Genomic DNA, 25291 nt, shown 5'->3' with positions numbered 1-25291 from the left:
TTCTGGATTTATTCCCACCAGGCTCCTGTTGTAAACACAATCAAAATGTATAACCTTACTTCGCTTGGAAAAAATGTATACAATTTAAAATGTAAGAGATGCAGAAAGTGTGTTTGAGTGTTAGAGATGCGTGTGTGCGTGTGTGAGAGAGAGAGTGTATAATATGCAGAAAGTGCTTGTGTGCGAGATTGTGCCGGTCTCAGAGCTTTCCTGTAGCTCAGTGGTTAGCGCATGGCATTAGCAATGCCAAGGTCATGGGTTCGATCCCAAGGGATTGCACATACTTAGAAGCAAATGTATAAGACAATGCAATGTAAGTCACTTTGGATAAAAGCGTCTGCCAAATTCATAAATGTAAATGTAGCCATTAAGTCTTCAATGCTGATCATATCTCTTCGGTCTTTTGGTAGTGGTCTCCTACCATAAGTAAGATAAGAAAGAAACATAATAAGCCAATAAAACATTTGAAATCATTATTTCGAGTACAATTGTTGGCAAGTAGCTGTCTAATAGACAGATTTCTTTCTGCTGCCATGTTGAAATCGAAAACGAGGCAGAGGTGGGAAGGAAACCGGAGGTTGGTTGAGAACTCCAGGTCGGTTGTGCAGTCTATCTGTGTTTCCGTTTTTTTACCAACCTCTGCCTCTCTTTCGATTTCAGCATGGCGGTGGCTTGAAATATATAAGCGGCAATACCATAACCTGTGGTTTTGGCATAAAAAACACACTCGCTCCCGCTTCGCGTCAATGTCTGATCATTCTGTCAGGATTTTTTTATAACCGTCTGGATGTATTTTAACCTTAGATGTGTTTATATTCCTCATATAGCATTACACGATGTCTACAATTCACATCAGTCCTATCAATATGCAAACAGAAACACAGACGAACAGATGTTACGTTTAAAATGGCGATAATTTGAAATGCACTATGATAACTGTCAACCAAACTATACAATATCACTAACTTACCTTTCAATGCGAGCTCTTGTTGGTTGTATTGTTCGGAGAAAAAAGTGATTTTATATTTCATTAAATAATGAACATACCTTTTACGCACAGCACGGAGCTGAAGGTAACCGATGTCTGTCACACATTGCAGATGGGACGTCACTTCCACCAAGCAGATTAAAAATACTGACAAATAATCTTTAACAAATAGCATATTCACTGATGAGGAGAAGGCAAAAACAAGTAAAAAACAATAAGTATTACAAATAATAACTCGTAGTTCAGTTTGTCCCTGAAAAAACATCTGTTCTTGTTAACAATATCCAACAAAATTCATTGTTTTACATTACATGGCCGGTCCGTAAAAATTATAATAAAGCAGTCATTTAACTGGAAATGTAAGCGATGCAGAAAGTGTAACCCACACGAAATAACGAACGTAAGTAATAAAGAGCGTTTAATGGCTTGAACCCGGCATTTAACGCTCTTTATTACTCGCGGCAAAAGTTCGTTATTTTCGTGTGAGTGACGGGATCTGACAAATATGTTCAACATTCGTGGAAGACGAGATTGACTCGAGTGCGCGAGTTTGCATTGACTTTGTATGTAATTCACTCGAGTAAAACGCTTAATTCGCATTTGGTGTGAACCCAGTGTAACGTCTGTGCACGGAATATGCGACTTGTTAGACTTGATTCGGTGCCGCAAGACCCGACAGGCGGATGACATCAAAGTACCGCGAGAGTTACGTCTAACGTCTTCAGGCGCAAAAAGCGTACATGCGTTATATAGTCTGTACACGGTGCGTCTAAAGAGATATTTGCCCGAACGGCTTTCCATACACCGTCTCATCCTTCAGACTTCAGACACCGAGCCGTGGGATAACTTATGAGGAGTCAACCTGTGCGGACCGCTTATAAAATCTCACCAACAACACCCGAAAAAACATCGAGTTGGACTCACTTTTCCTGTCGATCACCTTTGACTCCTTGTGGACATTTTATTCTTGCGGTTTTTCACTTATGTCCCGCAAATCTAGCGATGATGACTATAATCTACGTAGTATGAGCAACCTGATGGGCGAGAGGAGAAAGCGAGTAACGGATGATGGAGAACGGAGTCTCATCAAGGCTCCGTCCAGCGCCAGCATCAGCAGCACCGCGCACACACCCGCCGCGCCCACCGAGGACCAGGAGCGGGCGGCGCGCAAACAGTTCCAGCAGGATGAAACGCCGAGCTTCGTCTACGTCCTGGCCGTGTTCTCCGCGATCGGAGGCTTTTTGTTCGGCTATGACACGGGGGTGGTCTCCGGAGCGATGCTTTCGCTTAAGAGGGACATGAACATCACTGCCCTGTGGCAGGAGCTGCTCGTGTCCGGGACCGTGGCCGCGGCGGCGGTGTCCGCGCTGCTCGGGGGGTGTCTCAACGGGCTGTTCGGGCGGCGGGTGTGCATCCTTTTGGCCAGCTTCATCTTCTCCGTCGGGGGAATAGTGTTGGGATCCGCTCCGAATAAAGAAGCACTGCTGGTTGGACGGCTCGTAGTGGGAGTTGGGCTTGGTAAGTACCGTGAGATGCGCCTGGTCCACAAGTTTAGATTGCTTGTGACATCAGGAAAGTACAATTTTAAACTTCATCCAAAAATGAAAATTTTGTCATCATTTAGGCTACACAGAGAAAGATATTTGGATGAATGCTTTTAACCAGACAGATTTTGACCCCCCCCCCATTGACTACCATTGTATTTTTTCCTACAATGGGAGTCAGTGGGAGGCAAGATATGTTTGGTTACAAGCACTCTTCCAAATATATTTCTCTGTGTTCATCAGAACAAAGAAATCTGATACAGATTTGGATCTCGATGGTGAGTAAATGATGACATGATTTTCATTTTAGGGTGAAGTATAAATAAATCCAGTTATGGTGCTCAATTTTATTAACAATTAAACTCTCTTTATTGTCTCAAACATACTTTGAATCGAGATATTGATGTTTACATTGAGGAACATACTGTCCGGTGTCAAACGATTACAAATGGTGACTCCTGGAATGCATCTTATTGATTATATTATACTGATATTGATGATCTTATTGAATACACTGCCACAGTAAGATGCTTTAAAACGCTTTACGATAATGTTCACAATAGTTAACATGAACCAACATGCTTCCTTAGCACACCGTAAATAAAAATGTGAATTTTTGAGTTGTCTCGCTGATTGCTTTAACGTTAAGTTACGTTACGTATGATCATTTATGCAATGCTGTTTTTATCTTAGGTTATTTCACACCAATTCAACAGTTTCACAAGGATCTAACAAAGACATTTCTATGTATCATAGACTCTAATAAATACAAGTCTTTGCGACCTTTCCTTTAAACACTGTGAATTGTTATAGTGCTTTTATTCATTATGTTTAATATTAATTTAATTATACCGGACATGTCATTTGTTTAATATTAGAGCAGACTTACATTTTTAATTTGTAATTCTTTTGGAGAAATGTAAAATAATGACATACTTTGACATGAATGCATTTAACTATCTGTAGCATGTACAAAAGAGAAGTGGAAAAAGTATAGTACATATCTGTTTTCCCTAAAACATTTCATCAGAATTAACCGAGTAGATGGTTCAACACTTTTTTTGTGTCTAAATGTTAGTCAGCTCGATAATAGCCAAACTATCAGTAGTGTTAGACCTACTCTTTTAAATTGTCTTTACTCGCAGTCCCAAATAAAGCTTTTTATATGCTTTCTTTGCTGGGATTTATCGTATTTAACGAAAGTTTAATGTGATTTCATTATGCCTTATTCTAAAGGATTATAGGCAGACTTTACTTGAAAGAGTGTGTAGGCCGTAACGTGTGTATAAGATCACAGGCTTGGATAAGATTTCGTGCCTCATTGAAAATTCAGAACTATTTTCATCGAAGGCAATTACTGTAGATCAGAATCAAAAGGATTCACACGATTTGATTGGGTGGTAAGACAGAGCTCCGCTTGCTCCAAGTGGAATTTCTCATTAATGCTTGAACCACGAGGGCTTCCAAGAACGAGTCAAATGTCCCATGAGCGTTTTCAGAAAGCAATTTGGCTTATTGTGCAGGATGTCACGCCGTCATTAGGGAAGACAAGCTTTATATTGTCCGGTTTATGCGATCTTGGGAATCCCTTTTACCTTTCACCCAGGTTGGGCCACATAGCCACTTTAGCTGTTTTATAATATGTGCTGTGATATGCGATGATATTTATGTATGTTGTCTGAAATTTATTAGAGAAACTAGAATTTCACCAAAGTATAGATTTATTCTGTTCAATGCGTAATGCAGTTTTCGACGTTTGCGAGACGAAACGATCCCTGACATGCTCTCTAAGAAAACATTATGGCCATCCCTATTATCATTAAACTAACTGTATCTATTTATCTATATTCATCAGCTTTCGGATTTTAAACCGGGCAAACAATCAATGTACTTGTTTTTAGGCCTAGCCATTTAAGGACATCAAATATAAATGAGATTTTGATACCCACACAACATACAAGTACAACATTTTCTTCACAAATATCTTATAAATGCGTCTTCATTTCATTTTCACTTCATTTCAAGTACAATACTATTCACAGATTACCTCGTAACTTGCCTGTAATGTTACCTTCGCCTTTCCTTCAGAAAAAAGACAAAATGTCTGGTTCAAGCGGTCGAGCCCAATTATTTCGGAACTGACCTTTACGAGAACACCGTCTACGGCAAAACCGAGGTCAGTGGAACCCTAAAAGATGAATCCTATTTTTTCCAAGCCTATTATCCTGGTATCTATAGTCAGACAGTTCCCTCTAAAAGCCGAGTCAAGTCACAAACGCAGGGGTCAGACATTTAGGACGAAGTAAATTCCTCACCCTTCAGTCTGGGCACCGAGCTTTCTTCTAAATCCCAGATGGTGTTAACTAGCAGTTCAGTTGGCCTGATGACGTCTAAGCCAACGGTGTGATCTGAGAAGTTAAGCTGTCTCGACTGCTGTCTCCATGACTCCACAACCCTACTGCAGTGAAAGGCCATTAGAGGGTTGGCCTCTCGCGTCTCAGGGAACTCGGGTGGATGGGTTTTTGGCTTCAAGATACCGTCACTGATATTAAAGGACATCCACAGCCTTCATTCCCACTTTGTTTTTAGCGTGGAGTCTACCAGTAATGTATCTGTCCCCTGGATGCTGAAGAACAGTAAACCAAAGAAAAACCTCTTTGATATCGTCAATGGATATAAACAAGCTCACATCGTCTGCCTGACTGTTTCATTTTCTAGAGTTGAGCGTAAATATTGATGTTTAATATACTGTATTTCTCAGTCTTAAGACAGTGTATGTTGTGTCATTGAGAAGATACTTGATGCTCGTATTTGAAAGTGCCAAAATTTGGCTTAATTTTTATTGTGTTGTACATATTGACGCCGTCTGCAGTTGAATACATTTTTAGCAGACGCTTTTATCCAGCTGAACGCCATGCATCGCTGAATTTGAAATGATGTACTTAGCAACAGTGTCAACAGTTACTCAAGTGCATTGCACAAATTGCTTTGCTAATGGGAGGTACACAAAAAGCTAATGTTCACAAGAGAATGATTCATTAGAAATTCATTACAACAGTGCAGTGTTCGCTTTTTGAAAAACATAATAAGGAGAAAAACAAGTATTGTATGAAAGAGCAAAGCAAATAATTAACACTATATTCATAACATTTTTCATGATTCATATAAATAAACGGGTCAGAAGGGTGGAAAACAACAATAGTTAGCTGTACGATTTAAAATTTTTGCCAAATTCGTAAAAGTACTTTGAATGCACTGTAAAGTTACTTTTAAAAGAAAGCATGCACCAAATGCATAAACACGTAAATTGCGTTGAAACAATATGTGCCGGAAGTCCTTCACATGCATTAATAAGGAGTACTATTTATATTCCTGTTCCAAATTCATGTGAGTGAAGATAGTGCTTATGAAAATGTTGCCTATGTAGAAACTAAGCATGTTCTCTAGGTCATGGTTTTCAAACTGGGGGGCCCCAAGATGGATCCAGGGGGTCACGGATTTTGTGACATTTTATCAAATATAGACATTTATCAGCATTCAAACATCCGACAAATAAGATCCACCAACCAAAACAATAGATTTTCCAGCATTGTATAACTGAATATGTTTGTGGTTTAATTAGAATTATATGTTTAATATTATTAAAATAATCATATTTAACATAATAATTATTTATCAGGGGGGCCCAATGCACACTACGCAAAGGGGGCCCTGCAACATTTGTGAACCCATCAGCCTCCCTGTGTGAGATGCGGTTTTATTGCAAAAACACATAATCTGCTATTTTAAGCATTCAAAAAAAAGATGTTAAATGAACTGTATGCGTGCTTCAGACCCTTCGGTGCTTACGTAATAACAGGTGGCGTGTGTTTTCACCACATTACTGCAATCTGCTTCGAGCATGTCTCATTCAGATCGCCCTGCTGAAAAAATAACTTAAACAAGCTGGTTAGGCTGATCCGTTTTAGGGATTCTGGGAATTTTGTGACAACCTGCCTTACAAGCTAAACCAGCCAACCACAAGATGGTGAGGGTAGGAGACCATGTTAAATCAGCAAATCACGAAATTGTTTTTCTCCATAGTTTACGACCTGTTTATAACAACATATATATGTCTGGTAATTATATTATCCTCATAAACAACAACAAAAAAAGAAAATAATGCACAGCCTCCAAACAGCAATGTTGGATAAAGCATACGTATTCTATACGATAGAATATGTATACGTCACCCGTGTGAAGTCAAAGCGTAAATGAAACGCCAATAACAACTGTTGTCTCACGGTATTGAGCAACCTCCTTTCGAGGCAAGCAGTGAGGCGTTCCCATGGCAACAGGTACGGTGTCTGCCGGGCAACGAGAGCGACGGCAAGCGGTGAACTGGGGCTATTAATAGACTTTATAGGGAGCGGTGATGTCGTAGACCTTTTCAGATTAATGTGGCCGTGCACTTTTGGTTTGTCTTCTGTTATAAATATCGTGTAAACATTGATTCTGCCACATCACATTATAGGCTACTTATTGTATCTCCTTTCCCAATCCGAGTTATCAGGGAAACACATTTACGTATCCAAGTGGTTCCTGAAATCACTTGCTTTCTAAATTGTTTGCAATTGGTCAGGTGGTCCGTCCGTAGCATTGGGCTTTTCTTAAGCCCCATTTGATTGATGGGGAACATCGACAAACAAAGCATATTCACTACGCATGTGACATAGTCTTGTGTGTAGTTCTGTCGCTCTTTGAAAGCCCATATAGATAATGTCCTTCAGAGAACTCCTTCGGTGTAATAAACCTTTCAGTATTTGAGGATTTAATGTGTTGGTGACTCATTAAGCATTATTGGTAAACACTGTACACAAAATTATACACACACACACACAGACACAAGGAAACTAAACAAAAATAAATGGTTTATGTAGTCATTACTCCGCCATCCATTGTTTTCATAATTTGTCATCCCAAACCTCCCAAGACCTTTCTTCTTTTGTGAAATCTAAAAATATATTGAATATATGTTTAAAGTTCCCTGAGCTGAACAAAAGCTTTGTGATGAATAAAATTCACATTGTCATTTGTTAAAATATTTTTCTATGTCGTCTGAATCTTTGCTAATATTTGGTCCTAGACATGCCAGGTTGGACATAAATGATAAACGATTTCAACCGGTTTTATCACACAGGTTTTAAATTGGAAATATAATAATAATAATAATGTAATTACTGTAATGTTATTAATAATATGTGTAATAACACTGTTATAGACAAAGCCTTTCTTTTGTTGTACTGACGCTCATGAGGGCGAATGATGTAATGATGTTGTTCTGTGCTTACGTGTCCTTAGTATTCATTCTAACTCTATTTTCAAAGCAAAGGCTCTCTAATGACTAAATGTGAATAATTGCGTCGTAACTAACAGTGATAATATTGTTTTTGGTTATGTTCATGACTTCCACCACCCTTTTTATGTATGCCACATAAATATATGTTTTTATACTTACCTGGCAAACGCTCTTTTGATATGCAGTAACTCGTAAAGCAGAATCGACTAACATCGCAATGCTCTGTGTTGTTTTTCATTTGTAAGTCAAATGTAATGTTCTATGTTTACATTTGAAAGAACTTCATGCAGCCATCAGTAAACAACAGACTGCTCACCCGGAGGCTGCATTTATTGTTGCGGGAGATTTTAATCACTCAAACCTAAATTTCATCAGCATGTTTCCTGCCACACAAGAGGAAACAAAACTTTGGACCATGTCTACACAAACATGGCTAAAGCTTACACCGCAACCCCCCTCCCCCACCTGGGTCAATCTGATCACCTTTCTTTGTTCCTCACCCCAAGTACATTAATCTCATTAATCGTGTGATGCCATCAGTGAAGACCATCAAGGTGTGGCCTGAGGGGGCAGACTTTTCACTCCAGGAAAGGTTTCTACACACAGACTGGAGTATGTTTGCTTCTCAGGCCACCAGTGGCTCTCACACGGACATCAACAGTTACACCTCCTCTGTATTGGACTACATAAATTCCACCATTGATAGTGTCACAACCAAGAAGCAGATCACCACGTACCCTAATCAGAAGCCATGGATGAACAAGGAAGTGCGCCTCCTGTTGAAAGCACGTAACACTGCCTTCCGATCGGATGATGCACAGGCCTATAGTACTTCTAGGGCAAATCTGAAGAGGGGCATCAAAAAGGCCAAGCACTGCTATAAGCTGAAGCTAGAGGAGCATTTTTCAAATTCTGACCCTCGACGCCTGTGGCAGGGCTTCCAGGCCATCAGTGATTACAAACCCAACCACTCCACCCCCATAGCCACAGATGCCGTCTTCCTGAACGAGCTTAATGACTTTTATGCTCGCTTTGAGAGAGACAATAAGGAAACAGCTACCAAGCTCACACCCTCTGCTGACCACCCAATCATCACACTTAACTCCACTGATGTTCACAATGCACTAAGTCGGATCAACGCGCGCAAGGCTGCTGGCCCAGATGGCATCCCTGGTCGCGTACTCCGGGCATGTTCAGAGCAGCTCGGTGGGGTCTTCACGGACATCTTCAACCTGTCCCTCGCCCAAGCAGTGGTTCCAGAATTTTTTAAATCCACCTCCATTGTGCCCATCCCAAAACATTCTAACCCGACGTGCCTGAACGACTACTGCCCTGTAGCACTCACACCCATTGTCATGAAGTGCTTTGAGCGGCTGGTCCTGGCACACCTAAAGGACTCTCTACCACCCACACTGGACCCATACCAATTTGCCTATCGCAACAATAGGAGCACAGATGATGCAGTGTCCATGGCGCTGCACTCCGTGCTCACACATCTGGACAATAAGGACACTTATGCACGCATGCTGTTTGTAGACTTCAGCTCTGCTTTCAATACCCTCATCCCTTCCAAGCTCCTTAACACCTCCAAGACAAAGGAGATCATCATGGACTTCAGGCAGGCAAAAGGAGGCACACACGACCCCATCCACAACAATGGGATGGCTGTTGAACGTGTTTCCAGTTTTAAGTTCCTGGGGACTCATATTTCGAAGGACCTGTCCTGGACCACCAACACCTCATGCCTGGTCAAGAAGGCTCACCAGCGTCTCTTCTTTCTGAGGACATTGAAGAAGAACCAACTATCTTCAACTATCCTGGTGAACTTCTATCGCTGCTCGATAGAGATCATCCTGACCAACTGTGTCACAGTCTGGTACGGGATCTGTTCTGTTGCTGAGCGCAAGGCACTGCAGCGGGTGGTGAAAACAGCCCAGCGCATCACAGGGACTACACTTTCTGCCATTGAGGACATCCAGAAGAAACGCTGTCTGCGTCGAGCTCGCAGCATTCTCAAGGACTCCTCTCACCCAGCTCATAGACTGTCCTGCCTTCCGGTAGGCGCTTCCGGCATCAGTACTTCATGTATCTGCTCTACCGGACTGTTTACACACACACAGCATCATTCGCACTCTATACTGCTCACTTGCACACCAGGAATATTTAACTGAATGCTCATTTGCACTAATGGACCACTTCCATAACTGCACTAACCTATCTACTGCACTGTAATTCTATTAAATGCATCTACTCATCTATTGCACTGTAACTTCAATAACTGCATTAACTAATCTACTGCTCTGTAATCTTATCAACTGCATTAACTCATCTTCTGGACTGCAACCTATTAACTGCATTAACTCGTATACTGCACCGTAACTTTAATAACTGCATTAATTTCAACAACTGCATTAACTCACCTATTGCACTGCAACTTTATTAGCCAATGTCAATAATTTATGCATACCTAAGTCACTTGCACTATTTTAGTCAAAATTATAAACCTAAACTACATTTCGTTACACTGTACTTGTATATGTGTAATGACAATAAAGTTGAATCTAATCTAATCTAATCTAATGAATGAATGAATTCATCTGTTCAGGTATAGCCTCTATGACTGTTCCTGTGTACATCGCTGAAACATCCCCACCTCATCTTAGAGGACGACTGGTCACAATCAACACATTGTTCATCACAGCGGGCCAGTTCGTAGCCAGCCTTATAGACGGGGCCTTCAGCTACATGCATCATGGGGGCTGGAGGTATGTTCTACAGCTTCGCTGTCAACCCATAGGTGTTTATCAGGTTAGCACACAAAGTGTTTACACTGAGCACAGATTTTTAACGTCAGTGTTTCTTGAGACAGTAAGTAGATTAGGCATCCATGGCTATGATTATATATACAGCACAGTATTGTTTTCTGAGTTGTTTCTGTGCAATACAGCTTAAAGTATTTGTGTCTTTTACTTTTAACAAACACAATTTATGTTTAAAGATCATTAAAGTTCAACGGTCAAAATACGGTAGCACTGCGTCAATACAGTACATCATTGGTTTTCCACAAAATGTCACACAAAAACAAAGGATCTTACATGGAAACTATATTGCGTCGACCTAGTGCCATCTGAAATTTGTTATTTGTTCAGATTTTAAATAACCGTCCAATGCCAAGCTGTCTTCGGCTAAATGGAACTGGATGTTGAATGGATGAATCATACAATAAAAGATCCACTCTGTGGATTTGTCTACCTCAGTTTGATGCGAATGTCAACCCGACTGGAAGGAATCAGGCAGATCCTGTCTGCCGGCTGGCACGGAAAACCTTCAGAACAATACACAATAAACCAGACCAGCTGCCGAATATTGCCGTTCAACATATGGGAAAGAAAATCTAAAAAAGATCTACGGATGGGTTCTGTAATTGTTTTAAAACTAAATTAATTTTGAATTTTTTTGTCTTAAATCCTCGTCTTCAGTTTAAAGTAATTTGTTTTTATATAAACATTTAATAGAAGATGCAACCATGAAGATAAAGAAAAAATGATTGTTGAAATCATTTTTAAAGCAATTTTATCTTATAAATCTTATAAAAGATTAAATACTGAGAATCAATCGAAATCCATTTGTATTTGCTAATGTAGTTTTAGTTATATTTATAGACATCGATCTATAAACTTCCCTTTACTCGGGTAATTAGATGTGTAAACTGGTGCAATTGAATCTTTCAGCATTCAAAGAACAGTTTGAGATTAAAAAAGATTTTTTCATCTGTGTAGGTACATGTTGGGTCTGTCCGTGGTTCCCGCTATGATGCAGTTCCTAGGCTTTCTATTCTTACCGGAGAGCCCTCGCTGGCTCATCCAAAGGGGTCTTACCCAGAAGGCTAGGCGTGTGCTGAGCCAGATCCGAGGTAACCAGAACATAGACGAGGAGTATGATACCATCAAAAGCAGCATTGAAGAGGAGTTAAAGGACTGTGGAGAAGGTGAGAAAACAGTCTTTCACACTCAAGTAGCATGTACAAAAACATACACAGTTCACTGGTTTCATCAAATTATGGAAAGTGGTTGTTTGCAGTCTTGCAAGAACAACGCGACCAGATTACTTCTGAAGGACAGAATAGCAAAGCGAAAACCATACAGTAATCAGAAGTAGTAGCGGGGTGTTTTGCCAGATTCTGGTCCAAGGTGTTCTAAGTGTTTTGTACAAACACTGACGTCGTAAGGTGCTGTAAGGCATTTTGCCCATTCAGTCCTTTCACCAGGGGGCCCCCTCTCCCCTTATGGGTTGTGGACTCTCTCTCTCCCTTTATTACTTGGACCACCATTTTTCTCTACATTTCCCATGCCCGGACTCATCTACCATCCTTGCATTCACCTGTGTCTTGTTAATCTTGTTATCTTGTGTGTGTATATATACGATGCCCCGTGTTTCTTGTGTCAGTTGTTTATATTGTAATGTGTTTGCTGTTCACTGCCTTTGTTTTTATGGATGTTCTTTTTTTATTAAAACTGTTGCAATTGGATCCTACTAGACCCCCCTCATCATTACAGAATAACAGACCTACGAATAGATCCAGCAGAAGTATGGCCAGCAGGAGCTCGCCTGCTAATGTTGCGCCATGGCTGCCGCTCCCTAGAGGGTCATACCCATGACTTTTTGAACCTCTCTCATTATCTTCTACCGGTGCAGTCTTAATGATCCTCTAAAAACTCAGCTGGCCAGTTATGATCCTCAAGGGAGCTTTAAAATTTGGTGGAGCATGCCTTGTTACTGTGTGGTTCCCCCTTCGCCGTGGGAGAAGTCGATGAGGATGAGCACGTTCCCAAGATGGCCACCAGCCATGAGCCCGTTCCCAAGATGACCACCAGACCAGAGACTCCAGTCATTGTGGCCTCCATGTCATCCGGCCCTGCCTGCCACGCCCAGGCTTCCAACTCAGCCTGCACTTCCATGGCCACCATGCCAAGGCCCCCTTGCCCCTTATGGACTATGGACTCTCTCACTCCCCTCATCACTTGGACTGCCATCTACATTTCCCATAACACTTTGCACAGACTCCTCTACCATCATTCCATTCACCTGTGTATAATCTTGTGTGTGTATATATAGTGCCTGTGTTTCTTGTGTCAGTTGTCTGTAATTGTTTATATTGTAATGTGTTCGTTGTGCCTTGTTCTCTGCCTTTGTTTTCATGGATTTTTTTTATATTAAAAACTCTGGCATTTGGACAGGACCCCCCCATCATTACACATGTCCCATTTAGGTTAGGGGGAGGTGGTGGGGAAGCTGAAAAGACACTGGTTATAACCCACAAAACATGTTAAATTAATAGCAAAATTGAGAAGAAACATGTACACTGTCGGTATAAATGTGAAAAAAATGGAAAACAATCTTTCAACTAGTTCACATACATAATGGCACAAGGCTCAGTGCCTACTTTGAAGCAACCTTAACAAAAAAAATGGTTGCTTTGAGCAGCAAAATGATACATAGCACAATGACACCTCTCTCCCCCCAGGTTACAATTAGACTGGCCTAAATAACTTTTGCCAGCCTCACTAACAGAAAAACCCTACCAACTGTAGGGGTGACAAAATCTCTCAATGAACATATACCATTTATACAATAAAATCAATGAAGAAAATTATTCTAATGACATGTCCCATTATTGGTTGTTCAACTCTTTAAACAGCTTTGACAACAATTGATCACAACCTCATGCCTAAAGTTATATTACTTGGCCCCACATTGCAATATGGTATGACCCACAAGAACAAATAAGGACAACTTATCCCGCCCTCTCTTAACAGGAGGTACCAGTACAGGAAGTGGTAACTATGCCACGTGGTATGTAATATGACTAATTCACATAAACAATATGCTACAAAATAAATACAAATAAATCACATATAATCTCCAACTGGTCTCTGTGGTTTTTAATATTGCTTATAGGAACTATTGATTATATAAAATAGTCAGACATTAATCACTGACATGTGCACCTATCAGTGAACAACATACTTTATGTTAGCAGATGTACATTGGCTAGATTCTCATTTAATATAACAGCACAGTACCCTAATTCTTACCGAAACACAAATCAAAGAATAAACTATAAATCACAGAAACCAATAATAGCTAACATTCCAATAAATATTTAAGACTGCAAACAATAATGGCAAACCACCCTTCTGTTCGAATGGAAGCCCTTACTTCTCATAAAATTATGAGACCATTTTAATGGAATTTATTGTTTATTTGACATGAAATATAATGATTGGAACTAAATCTTGATAAACAGTTCAAGAGATTTCAGTCTCTTCACATTCAAATGTTATGAACTGTGTAGGAGAACCCAATTGCAGGCAGCGAAACGGGGATGAAGGGGTTAACAAATAGACTTTAATATATACAAAACCGAAAACAAAAGCCCACAATGGGGTAAAAGAACATACAAGAACCGAAGGAGGACTTAAACAGACTAGAACTAACACTCACAAAGACTAACTAATACAAAACACTAAGACTAGACTTGACTTACTATAGAAGGATTAATGGTACAAGGCAACAAGAACGGCATACAAGTACAGCAAGGTAACACGTACAACGAACCAGCACAAGACAATAGACAAGAGGGCATTAAATAGGGAGACTAACAAAGGAGATAACAATGGGCAGGTGTGGGTAATGTGACACAGGAGGAAAGCAATACTAGGAACGAGAGGGGCGGGGCCAAATGACGAGACAGGAGAGAACGCATATTATGCCCTGATTGACAATAATATGTTTCTCTCCACATAAAACACATGGGTCTGTCATGATTCTGCCCCTAGACCAGAAAATCAAGACAAGAGCAGGCAGAATCATGACATTCAAATGCATAACTACTACTTTTATAACTACTGCCTACATCACCGGTGCCAAAGGCAAGTTGGGGCTGTTTTCAGAGGCAAGTTGGGCTCAACACTGGGCTGTTGTTTTGTGTTAAGTTCCAACGTAATATTTCTGTTTCACGTACACGCAACAGAGTTGTCAAAACCATCTGCGTTTACATGGATCCGGGAAAGCGTCATAGCATCATGCAATGCCAGGATGTTGCACTGTAAACTAACAATACGTTCCTGTGCACAGATGCATACCCTATTTTAATCGAAGAAGTGCTTTTAATACACTTTGTCGGCATGTACTGTATGTGTGTTTATAGTTGTAGCGGGGCAGTAGATCTACTTTTTGCTGGAGAAATGGTCATAAGTATGTTATGCGGCACAAACATGAAACTGTGAAACAGAAAACCATAAAAGATTTAACGCTTAAAATATAAACGTCTCTCACAGAGTCACAGTTTGAGCAATGCCAATGCAATGTGAAGGCAAGTGGACCTTGAAAAGTGATTTGGTTATGCTATTCTATCAGTCATTTGGGGGGGGGTTCTGTACAGGGTTTCAGACTAGTCCTAGACTACAGTAAATGTTAGAGCTGTCTAAACTGAAAACAACTTGCATTGACATATCATAAAATACGCCATTGTTTTGTCTCAAAATGCACAAAAGAGTGTTTTTTGTAAAAATTTCCTAATGTAACTAAGGCCTAGTCCCGATATAAAATAATCCCTGAGCGGGAAACCACCCCATTATAGTGCATAAGAAAATGCCATGTTGCATTTTTATTCGACACAGTCAGAGTACCGCTGTTTATGTCAATGGAAATAGAATATGAAAATTATAAAGAAAAGACGTGCATGCATATCATGGCTGGGACCACAACTCATATGAATTTGCTTGTAAGGATCAAGTGTAACAGAAGATAAATTAGTGGCTATTTAATGGCACAGTGGGGCAATTGAATACTATGTTTTGTTGAACAGCATGTTACATTCTGATTCATTCAAATGAATGTAATCCAGCTGTAGGTGGAAGCAATTGCTGACCGTAGTACGCTGCAAACCCCCAACCAGCCCTTATAAAATCTCGTTCACAAATCACATGTCAAACACATTCTAACACACCTGAGTCTTAAGAACAGTGGTGGCCAATCTGTTTCATTTGTTGTAATTTCTAGTTTTTTGAATGCAATTTTTTCTGACTTTTGTGGGATTTGATTGTTTTTCCCACCTATGTAAAACATATGAGATTTATCCTATATATTTTATTTAACGAATCTATATGTATATTTGTGTTATATTACCTAGATTTAGCATTCATTTAGCTTTTAATTCGTGACCCAGTCAAAACAGATGTCGGCCCCAGCCATGTCATTGTGGATCAGCCATAAACCAATTGCCCTTGGGCATCATAAAAATGACAACTTTGACACAATAGACAAAACAAAGCCATGCTCACCTCTCAAATGTGCAAGGTCATTAGTTATGCGTTTCATGTCCTTGAATGGCATTGACTATTGCCAGAGGCACAATGATGAGCAGGGTTCAATCCCATGTATGCAAATGAGTTGTGATACTAGGACTACCAATGGGAGTACAGACAGTAACGCTAATGCTATCCAACCCAGTGCCTCGGAGATAACGTATTTTTCCTTATGCAAGTGAATTGTCCTGTGGAGTGGGAACTAGGGATTTCCTAAGCAAATTGTCACGGATCTCGGGGAGAGATCTCAGGGGAGAACCCAAATGCAGGCAGACACAGGGATGAAGGGGTTAATAAGGACTTTGATAAATAATAAAACAGGAACAAAACAAAAACCCATGAGGGGGTAACAAAACAGAGTACACAATAAACTGAGGACTAACACTTGACAAGAACTTCGACTACAAAAAACACCTAGACTAACAGAACACTGTTATTATAGTCTAGTCAGTGTCAGTGTCAGTCACTCCACGACATGGCATTAAGCAAAGCGCATGAACCAAGTACAACAAACCAGTGTTTCATTCACAAGAATTCATGGGGGGAACACAAGAGTCCAGGGGGGGAAGTCCAAATGGGGTTGGGACAGGGAGGGGCAGTTTTAGTCCCTGGACACGCTCGAGAGCGTGGGGTCCAGGGGGACTTAGCAGGGGTACCCTGGCCGGGCAGGACTTGACGCCGGCTGGAAGACCGGCAGGGCAGGACTTGGGGCCACCGGACTTGGCGGGACCACCGGACTCCGAGCCGCCCTCCGTTGCCTCTTCTTCTTAAGCCGAGCCACCCGCCTGGTGGCCGGCTGAAGGAACGACGTGAATGGGGCGGGCGGCTCGGGATTGGAGGCCTCGGACGAGTACCCCCAGGATTCCCGTCTCCCCCGCTTGCCAGTGAGACTGGGCGGTTGTGGAGAGACTGCAGAGGTTGGAGAGTGGTGCGTGGCGATGCCCACAACCCCGATCTGCAGAGGACCACACTCAGGTATCGCAACCAGCGGCGATGAGTCAAAGGTGTTCAATGAGGTCGCGGACTCCGAACAAGCTGTGGCAGTTAGCCACATGGCGTCGAAGTCCAACGGCCTCATTGCTCTCATCTCCGAGCGAGAGAGTGGCTCTCTGAGACCGGTGTTGAACAGCACCGCCAGCTCCCTCTCCCCGAAATAGACAAGTTCAGCAATGTCTAGGAATCTCTCCACATACTCATCCACAGTCTCACTTCCCTGGCGAAGGCTGCAGAGGCGATGGGCCAGCCTTGTGCGGTCAGTGTCCATGCTGCCTGCTGGGTTCAGATTTGGCTGGTTTGTTCTGTCACGGATCTCGGGGAGAGATCTCAGGGGAGAACCCAAATGCAGGCAGACACAGGGATGAAGGGGTTAACAAGGACTTTAATAAATAATAAAACAGGAACAAAACAAAAACCCACGAGGGGGTAACAAAACAGAGTACACAATAAACTGAGGACTAACACTTGACAAGAACTTCGACTACAAAAAACACCTAGACTAACCGAACACTGACACTGACACTGACACTGACACTGACACTGACACTGACACTGACACTGACACTGACACTGACACTGACACTGACACTGACACTGACACTGACACGACTATAATAACAGTCACTCCATGAAATGGCATTAAGCATAACGCATGAACCAAGTACAACAAACCAGCACAAGACAATAGACAAGAGGGCATTAAATAGGGAGACTAACAAAGGAGATAATGATGGGCAGGTGTGGGTAATGCGACACAGAAGGAAAGCTATACTAGAGAGGAGGGGGTGGGGCCAAATGACGAGACAGGAGAGAACGCATATTATGTCCTGATTGACCATAATATGTTCCTCTCCACATAAAACACGTGGGTCTGTCATGATTCTGCCCATAGACCAGAAAATCAAGACAAGAGAAGGCAGAATCATGACACAATTATTCGAAGATCTTGAGTAAACGCTTGGATGTACTTGCTGTGTTATTGCTAAACCAGAATTAAGTAATGAAAATGAAAAGTATAGATATTTGTAGATGTTTGTACATAGTTAACAAATGGTTTGGTTGTTTGGTATAAACCTTTTTTGTTGTCTTGTTGTTTAGAGGCTTTTGAAAAAATGGAAATTGTCTGTTTGCAAAAACCTTTTTCCTTAAATCATTTTGTCATGAAGGGAGTCTGGAATCAGTTTTAAAAAGCTTTATAATTAAAATCAAAACAGCGCACAGTTCTTTGTGACCCCGACTAGCGGTAGATAAAACGCATGGGGAAAACTCAAACCATCGTAGACTCATTCCGAGAGAACTTGACGCATGGGGGAAAGGATAATCCAAGGGGAGAGGACTTGACCTGTAGTAGACTAACTCTCCGATATGTTGAGATGTCACCAGCAGGAGATCCGGAGCGCCAAAGGGGAACTAGCCAGTGGGGAGAACTATAGCAAAGGTTAGGGGGACTGGGGAGTAGTGATGAGACTTGGGGGAGAGGGGATCACAAAACTAGGAATAGGAAAGGGCTAAGAAGAATGAAATACCGAAACTAAATTACGAACAAGGCTAGGACTACTGGCAGGCAGGGCACTGCAGGGTAGGGCAACAAGACTTGGGAGGCGGTGTAGGAGAAAATGGTCTGAGACAGTACAAGAGAAACACAGGGAATATAAAGGGAAGGCAATCAGAATAGCCACTAGGAACAGAAGAGGAGAGAGCGAAGACAATGACCATGAACAGGTGAAAATCAGAACACAAAAGAGGAACAGGAGAGGAGAAAGTGAAGACAATGACCAAACCCAGGTGTGAAGAATGAAACAATGATGAGATGATTAACAAGGTAGCGAGAGGGCGGGGTCACACCACAATGACAAGAAAGCACATGGCAGGCTGTCAACCAGGCCATGTGGTCGCACATCAGCACAAGGAAAGAACCAAGACACACCTTGGTCTATATTTTTAAGCAAGTTTCTTTCCGCCTTTTTAAATGTTAAAACTAATAAGAGTTATTTTGACAAACAATTTATGAAAAAGATGTTTGAAAACATATTGCAGCCAAGCTAGACTCCCGCAGTTGTGATAATGATCTAGATGAATTATTTAATAGTCAAATGCATTCGCTTGATTTTTGTTCCAGACAAATAATTTTCTGAGATTGATGTTAATTCTATTGTAATATAAGCTACACATAGGTATCTCCATGTGCTGTAATCATGCCTTGTTGCCCTGCTGTGCATACTGCGCTGTTCTGGTTTAGCTCATCATTTTGTTTGTTTTGAATGGATGTGGAACACCACGGCACTAATAGAAAAGGATAGGATAGATTCGTAGAGGATCAGATGTAATGAGAAATCGTCTGTGAAAATGAGGTGACACTGTTAAACATGCCATCTGTGATTGCGCCGACTGCGACAACTACACTTAAACATCCCACATAGACAGATAAAATGGGAATTACAGGTTTTCTTTGGTTTAAGAATAAACTATTCTGATATGGGGATATAGAGTATGATACCCCATAAGCCTTGCAGTTCCATATATCCCAAACTTGGGTCGTGCAAAATTCGGTTGTCGGCATCTTAATAGTATGTTGTTATATGGTTAAATGTCCTGAGGGCATTACTTGAAGGTTTACACAGTATGTGGTTGCACACCAGTAGGGCCGTCCCTAGACCGATAGACCCTTTTACCGGGGCATGTACGCGAACGGATGACGACATCCGACTGAGATACTGTAGGCTATAAAACATGACGAAACTAAAGTGCGTTTTGTACTTTAATCTTGTTCTGACTCGATCATCAATAGCCCCTGTAGATGGACAGCAGAATTTGTTCGTGCAAAGCAGGGAAATAGAAACTGATAATGCGTTTGAGGGAGGCGAGACTTTAAACTACTGTACATCCCCGGCAAGTCAGGTCTCAGACATTAGAGAAAAATGTCTGAGGAAAACCTTTGTCAAGTCTGTATAATTGCATTGTTGCTCTGAAAAACATGTCCTGTGTCCTTCAGAAAAAAAAGTAAGTTAATGAATAAAAGATCTGCATCCACTGAATAGGTTTTGATATACTGTATGTTTTCATTTGTTTCATTTCATCTGTTTTTATCAACAAAGTGACAACAAGAGTGTTGAGATGTGTGGTTTGTTTGGAACAGTTCAGTTGAGTTTTGTGTTGTGTTGTGTTGTGTTCCCACATTTCAAAACTCATGATATTAAGCTTGAGTTCCAACACCCACATTATCGTGTTTCATTTGAATGACTCTTATATTTCACGCCTAATGGTCAAAAACACTTTGATCTTTTTTAAATATAGAAAAAAATATTTCTGGTCCCATGTTGTGTAAATGCATAACACATTTATTTCATGAATGCGTCTTTGTTTTGTTATATCACAGTGATTGTACCCTAGGGCAAAAAACAACATTATCCTTTGATGAAAGCCTAATGTTAGAAGATTGTCGCTCTGGCTTTTAGTAATTGTATATTAATGAGACCAAATAACACAATGTACTGTAATCGTGCTTTTAGTAGGTCTGTGATGTTTGTCCGTCGTCCAATGTCCCTTCAACATGCTTAACTTTATATTAATATGCTCCCAGTTAAAATATGATTAGTCTACTGCCTGTGGCTGGCCGCTGTATTACTTTTTTTTGTTGCGTCTTTTGCTTGGATAATCTTTTAGTTTACGTTTCTCAAACGGGCATTCGCAATTACTGTATGACATATAAACACACACTCTGTCTTTGGCTTGCGCAGTGCCGGCCCGAGCCTCTTGGGGGCCCTAAGCAGAATTTGATTTGGGGGCCCCCCTCCCACCACGCGGAGTCACCATTTGCTTGAAGATTATTGACATAAATGTCATGCTATAATGTAACATTATAAATTTATATAGTGAGGTTATGTATTAATACAAAATAAATAATACAAAATCGATACTTAAATAAAATACTTTACTCTTAAACTTCTGAATACAAACTGTCACAAAACATGAGATAAATAATTTGCAATCTTAAAAATAAAACAAAAATAGACAAACATTAATATAATCAAAAATAGAATGTGTTGTGTTCATGAGAAATGTGCAATATTACTATTTGTGTATACTGTTTGTAAATAGTAACGCTTGCTGTTGTCACGTGATGAGACGTGACTTACGTACGTAATGACGCACGAAAGAAGAAGAAAGTTGAGTAAAGAAAGTTACGGATTCACTACTCTCGTGTTGCCTGGATTATTCTTAAATCATCTTTACAATACCACAGAATGTTACAAAAAAATTGATACTTAAATAATGAAAGCAAACATAAGAACAGCAAGCGGTTCAACAATGACAATTGTACAACAACGACCTCAAAATCGCATAACTGCAGCCTATAAATATGAGGATAGGCCTGCTACAACACTCGCCACCATATTAATAAAATTGAAGTCTATTTTCATCACAGAAGTCTCCCCACGGTATAGGTATATTTTCTAACGTTCACTTCAACACACACAGCAATGCTAGCTGGCATCGCTTTCACCGAGAAGGTTAAGTTCCCCTTCGGCTGTTTTCACCAACTTAAACTGATATATATATATATATAATCAATACGTGAACTACACCGAGATAAATGTATATTAATAATGCGAGACATTTTACTTTTGATGGCGGGGACGTTTACGTTAGCTCTGGTGATGGCTTATAAAAGATCATGGTACCTGAAGTGACGTGAGCAAACTTTGTGCTACCGCTAATCTTGCTCATTTTTCTCATTTTCTGTCCTTTTCTTCTTTCTCTTTTCGGCACCAGAGGATACATCCTTTTTTGTTACATGGCTTACCATTTATTACAGTGACGCACACTTGCGCACCGGCGCTAATTGTCAACACACGCGAGATGTCTATTGCGCATGACTCAAACGCTAGCAGACACAGCAGCAGTTGTCGGGAAATCTGAATTTTCTTGTCTTGAATTATTCATTTATTTATTCATTCATATTCATTCGTTCATTCATTTATATCCCTTGTTTAAGTTATTTAATTGTAAAAATAAATAAATAAAATAAACGATTGAGGGGCCCCCTGGTGGTCAGGGGGCCCCAAGCAGCCGCTTAGTTCGCTTATGCCTCGGGCCGGCCCTGGGCTTGCGAATACTGTCGCATTGATAATATCTTGCCAGATAAATTCCTCATTGCTAATTCTGTCATTTTGGTGACATTTGTGATTTATGATATTGCAAAGCTGAAAAACCCTCTCGAACAACGTCTTGCAAATCTTGAGTAATTCGATTTCTTTTTCAAATAAAGATCTAGGGATTACCTTGCCTATATTAGATTTATTCACGAAGAGTTTACGTATGATAGCTGATGTCGTCATTGGAAACTAAACACTGAATATTACTGAATGCTGAATGTAGATAAACTTACATTTAGAGAAAATACTGAAGTATTCTTCTGGAAAATAGATGTATAGACCATTTATCGTTTAAATTAACGTTATTTAACGTGAATATGTTTTCTTAAAAATGATGCTTGATGTCGTGTTGATTAGTTATTACAGTGTAGCTAATGCTCAACATTAATACTTAATTAATTATAATAATTAACAATAATCGTTCTAATATGTATAACTGTGATTTGTGAAATTGGGTACGGCATGACAATACACTGCACTCATTGAAGACTATACTGTTTGGTGGTCCTGCTTCATCATATCTCTCTTTAAAGAGAGAACGAAGCTTTATTCCCCTGCAGAATCCTTCTCAATATTCATTGAATATAAAATGAAAGTCAGAATACAGCAGTAGCTCCATTATAATCCAGGGTGCTGTTGGCTAACCTTTAAGATTTTTACCCAAAAAACATTGCTTCTACATAATTACAAAGGAAAGTGTTTTCAGGGCTTTGGGGATTTTTTGTGATGTAATCAGTACTATGCAAGAAGAATCTAGATTCTGTACAGATGAGGTTTTATGATGAGGAAGATAATGAATAATTGAAATGAAAGTAGCCAGTCTCCACGTGTGGTCAGGAGCAAAGGTTCTTTGTACTACGACATGTACACTTAAAGAGATCAGGCTTATGAGCAAATGAAGCGAGCTACGAGCAGTGCGTTGAAGATACGTCCCTCTGAATATATATAAATTTCATTTAACATCTTTCGGTTCGTCAAGAGAATTTTGAAGAAAGTGCACGTTGAATGTCTTCTAGTTCATTGGAGAAACGCTGAAGTGACAACACCTGGAAACCTGCAAATACATAAAAAATTACGGACGTAGTATTGAGAGGCCAAGTTCCTTATTCACAGACATTATATCTGAATGTATTCATTTGTAGACATTAGACTTGTTCGACTTCATGCTGCGTCGCAAGAACCGACAGGCGGACGACGTCACTTTACCGCGAGAGTGATTCAAAAGCGCATGGGGCAGTCGGCTTTCGACTCTCTCTCGCGGTAATGTGATGTCATCCACTTGTCGGTTCCTGAAGCGCCACATGAAGTCGAACGATATTAACTTCACCACCCATGTGACATCATCAGCTATATTACTGACCCAACGTAGTTACATTGTTATTTGGTAAACGTACCCCTGGGTTTTTGTGATGTAGGGACTTTTTGGCGGCTTGAATGATTTTGACATCGAGATCAAGAAATGCACTCCTTTGGTCGGTGCATTCAAAATTGAACTGATTGAGACATAGCCTATATCTAAAGGTGGATTAGTCAAAACATGATTTCGGACTTATCTCAGCCCTTGGTATTTTTCAGTATTGTAGTGAACAAATTGCATGTGAACTAAACCGCTAGAACTGACCCACAAACTAGGTCTACTTTTCTAGTTTAACTCTTTCCTCTTTCTGTTGGAAGCTTTTTACCACCACAGGATGCCATTCCCAAACAATATGCTTTTGTTCAGTGCATCGGGGATACCTTCGCCCTTCATACCAGCTAAATGTCACTGTCCATCAGGGAACATATAGTTCCCTCCTTTCAAAAGGAAAAGCAGCATAACCTTAAATGACAAAACCTGTGACTTGTCTGAATGATAAATATTTTAGGAATAACTGCTTGTTCACATTAGGAACGTAATTTCATTTTCCGAACTAGTCTCAAACCTGACATAGACATTTGACACATTGTAATGTGGTTGCAAATTCCATTTAGGCTAATGTACCCTAGCAGGTTGACTATAAATGGTGAAGACTTAAGGGTTGATCAGACAGAATGCGTTTTTTGATGTAAGACGCAACTCTTTTGAATTGTTTTCAGTTGTCAGGAACGTTTTGCGCGCTGCTTATGAGCGCCGGGCACCTCGCGTTTTGCCGCCTGCTGCGCCTCCCTTTTAGGCGGAGCACTCAGAGCACCTTGAGTTAAAAAAAGCGCCTGACGTCAGAAAAACGCCTGACGTCATGAATCATTTTTCCTACTGTCCAATCGAATGAAAGGAGGGTCCGATGTGGTTACTGAACTTTTCAGTTGCTTGAAACGGAGACTGCAATGATGGAGGAGAAACTTGTATTGGCTGACGAGGGTTTACCGAACAAGGTCAGAGGAAGAGCAAGCACTCTCTGCTTCTACCTTTTAAAAGTTTCTGATATGACAGTCAACAGCAACTTGAGCACCTGCGCTGTAATCCTTGACGGACAGGACAGCTGTTTCGATGGTTACCTAGCAATATAAAAACCTGCACCTTTCGAACATGAAAAGCGCGTTCTATATGATCGCCACCTGATACACAACTTATACACAGGTGTCATGTACTCTTTACAAGCATGAACAAGAACAACACTTTTCATATAAACCTATCCAAACTCAGAAAATCACAAGGTGGAAAGTAAAACATCCTCAAAATAGACGAAGAGGGAATTAAACGAGACACGGATGAACATAATTGGTAGCTATGGAAACTAATCATAACACAATACGTAACTAAGGAAACTGATGAGGAACTTATCAAGGTAATATTTGACTAAAGGACAGGAAACACAAGAGTGACCAGACAGACTCCAAACGTTCCAAATGCGATATTTCGCCCTTCGTAGTGAAAACAATCATGGTCGCCATGTTGAAAGGTCGTTCCGGCTCATAACTGG

General features: G+C 40.6%; 1 protein-coding gene across 1 annotated transcript in view; it reads left to right on the top strand.

Moving 5' to 3' along the window:
• Window positions 1–1827: 1827 nt before the first annotated feature.
• The window catches only part of slc2a13a (solute carrier family 2 member 13a), a 44263-nt gene continuing 20799 nt past the window's right edge, over window positions 1828–25291 (top strand). Inside the window, exons 1-3 of the mRNA XM_079454713.1 lie at window positions 1828–2506; window positions 10476–10635; window positions 11650–11858. Coding sequence (XP_079310839.1) covers window positions 1972–2506; window positions 10476–10635; window positions 11650–11858 — 904 coding nt within the window. The 5' untranslated portion in view covers window positions 1828–1971. The remainder of the gene's footprint in view (window positions 2507–10475; window positions 10636–11649; window positions 11859–25291) is intronic.

This window comes from Barbatula barbatula (genome assembly GCF_947034865.1).
Source record: "Barbatula barbatula genome assembly, chromosome: 4".
Taxonomy (NCBI): domain Eukaryota; kingdom Metazoa; phylum Chordata; class Actinopteri; order Cypriniformes; family Nemacheilidae; genus Barbatula; species Barbatula barbatula.
The sequence above is the reverse complement of the archived record's forward strand: the minus strand, read 5'-3'. Positions and strand labels throughout refer to the sequence as shown.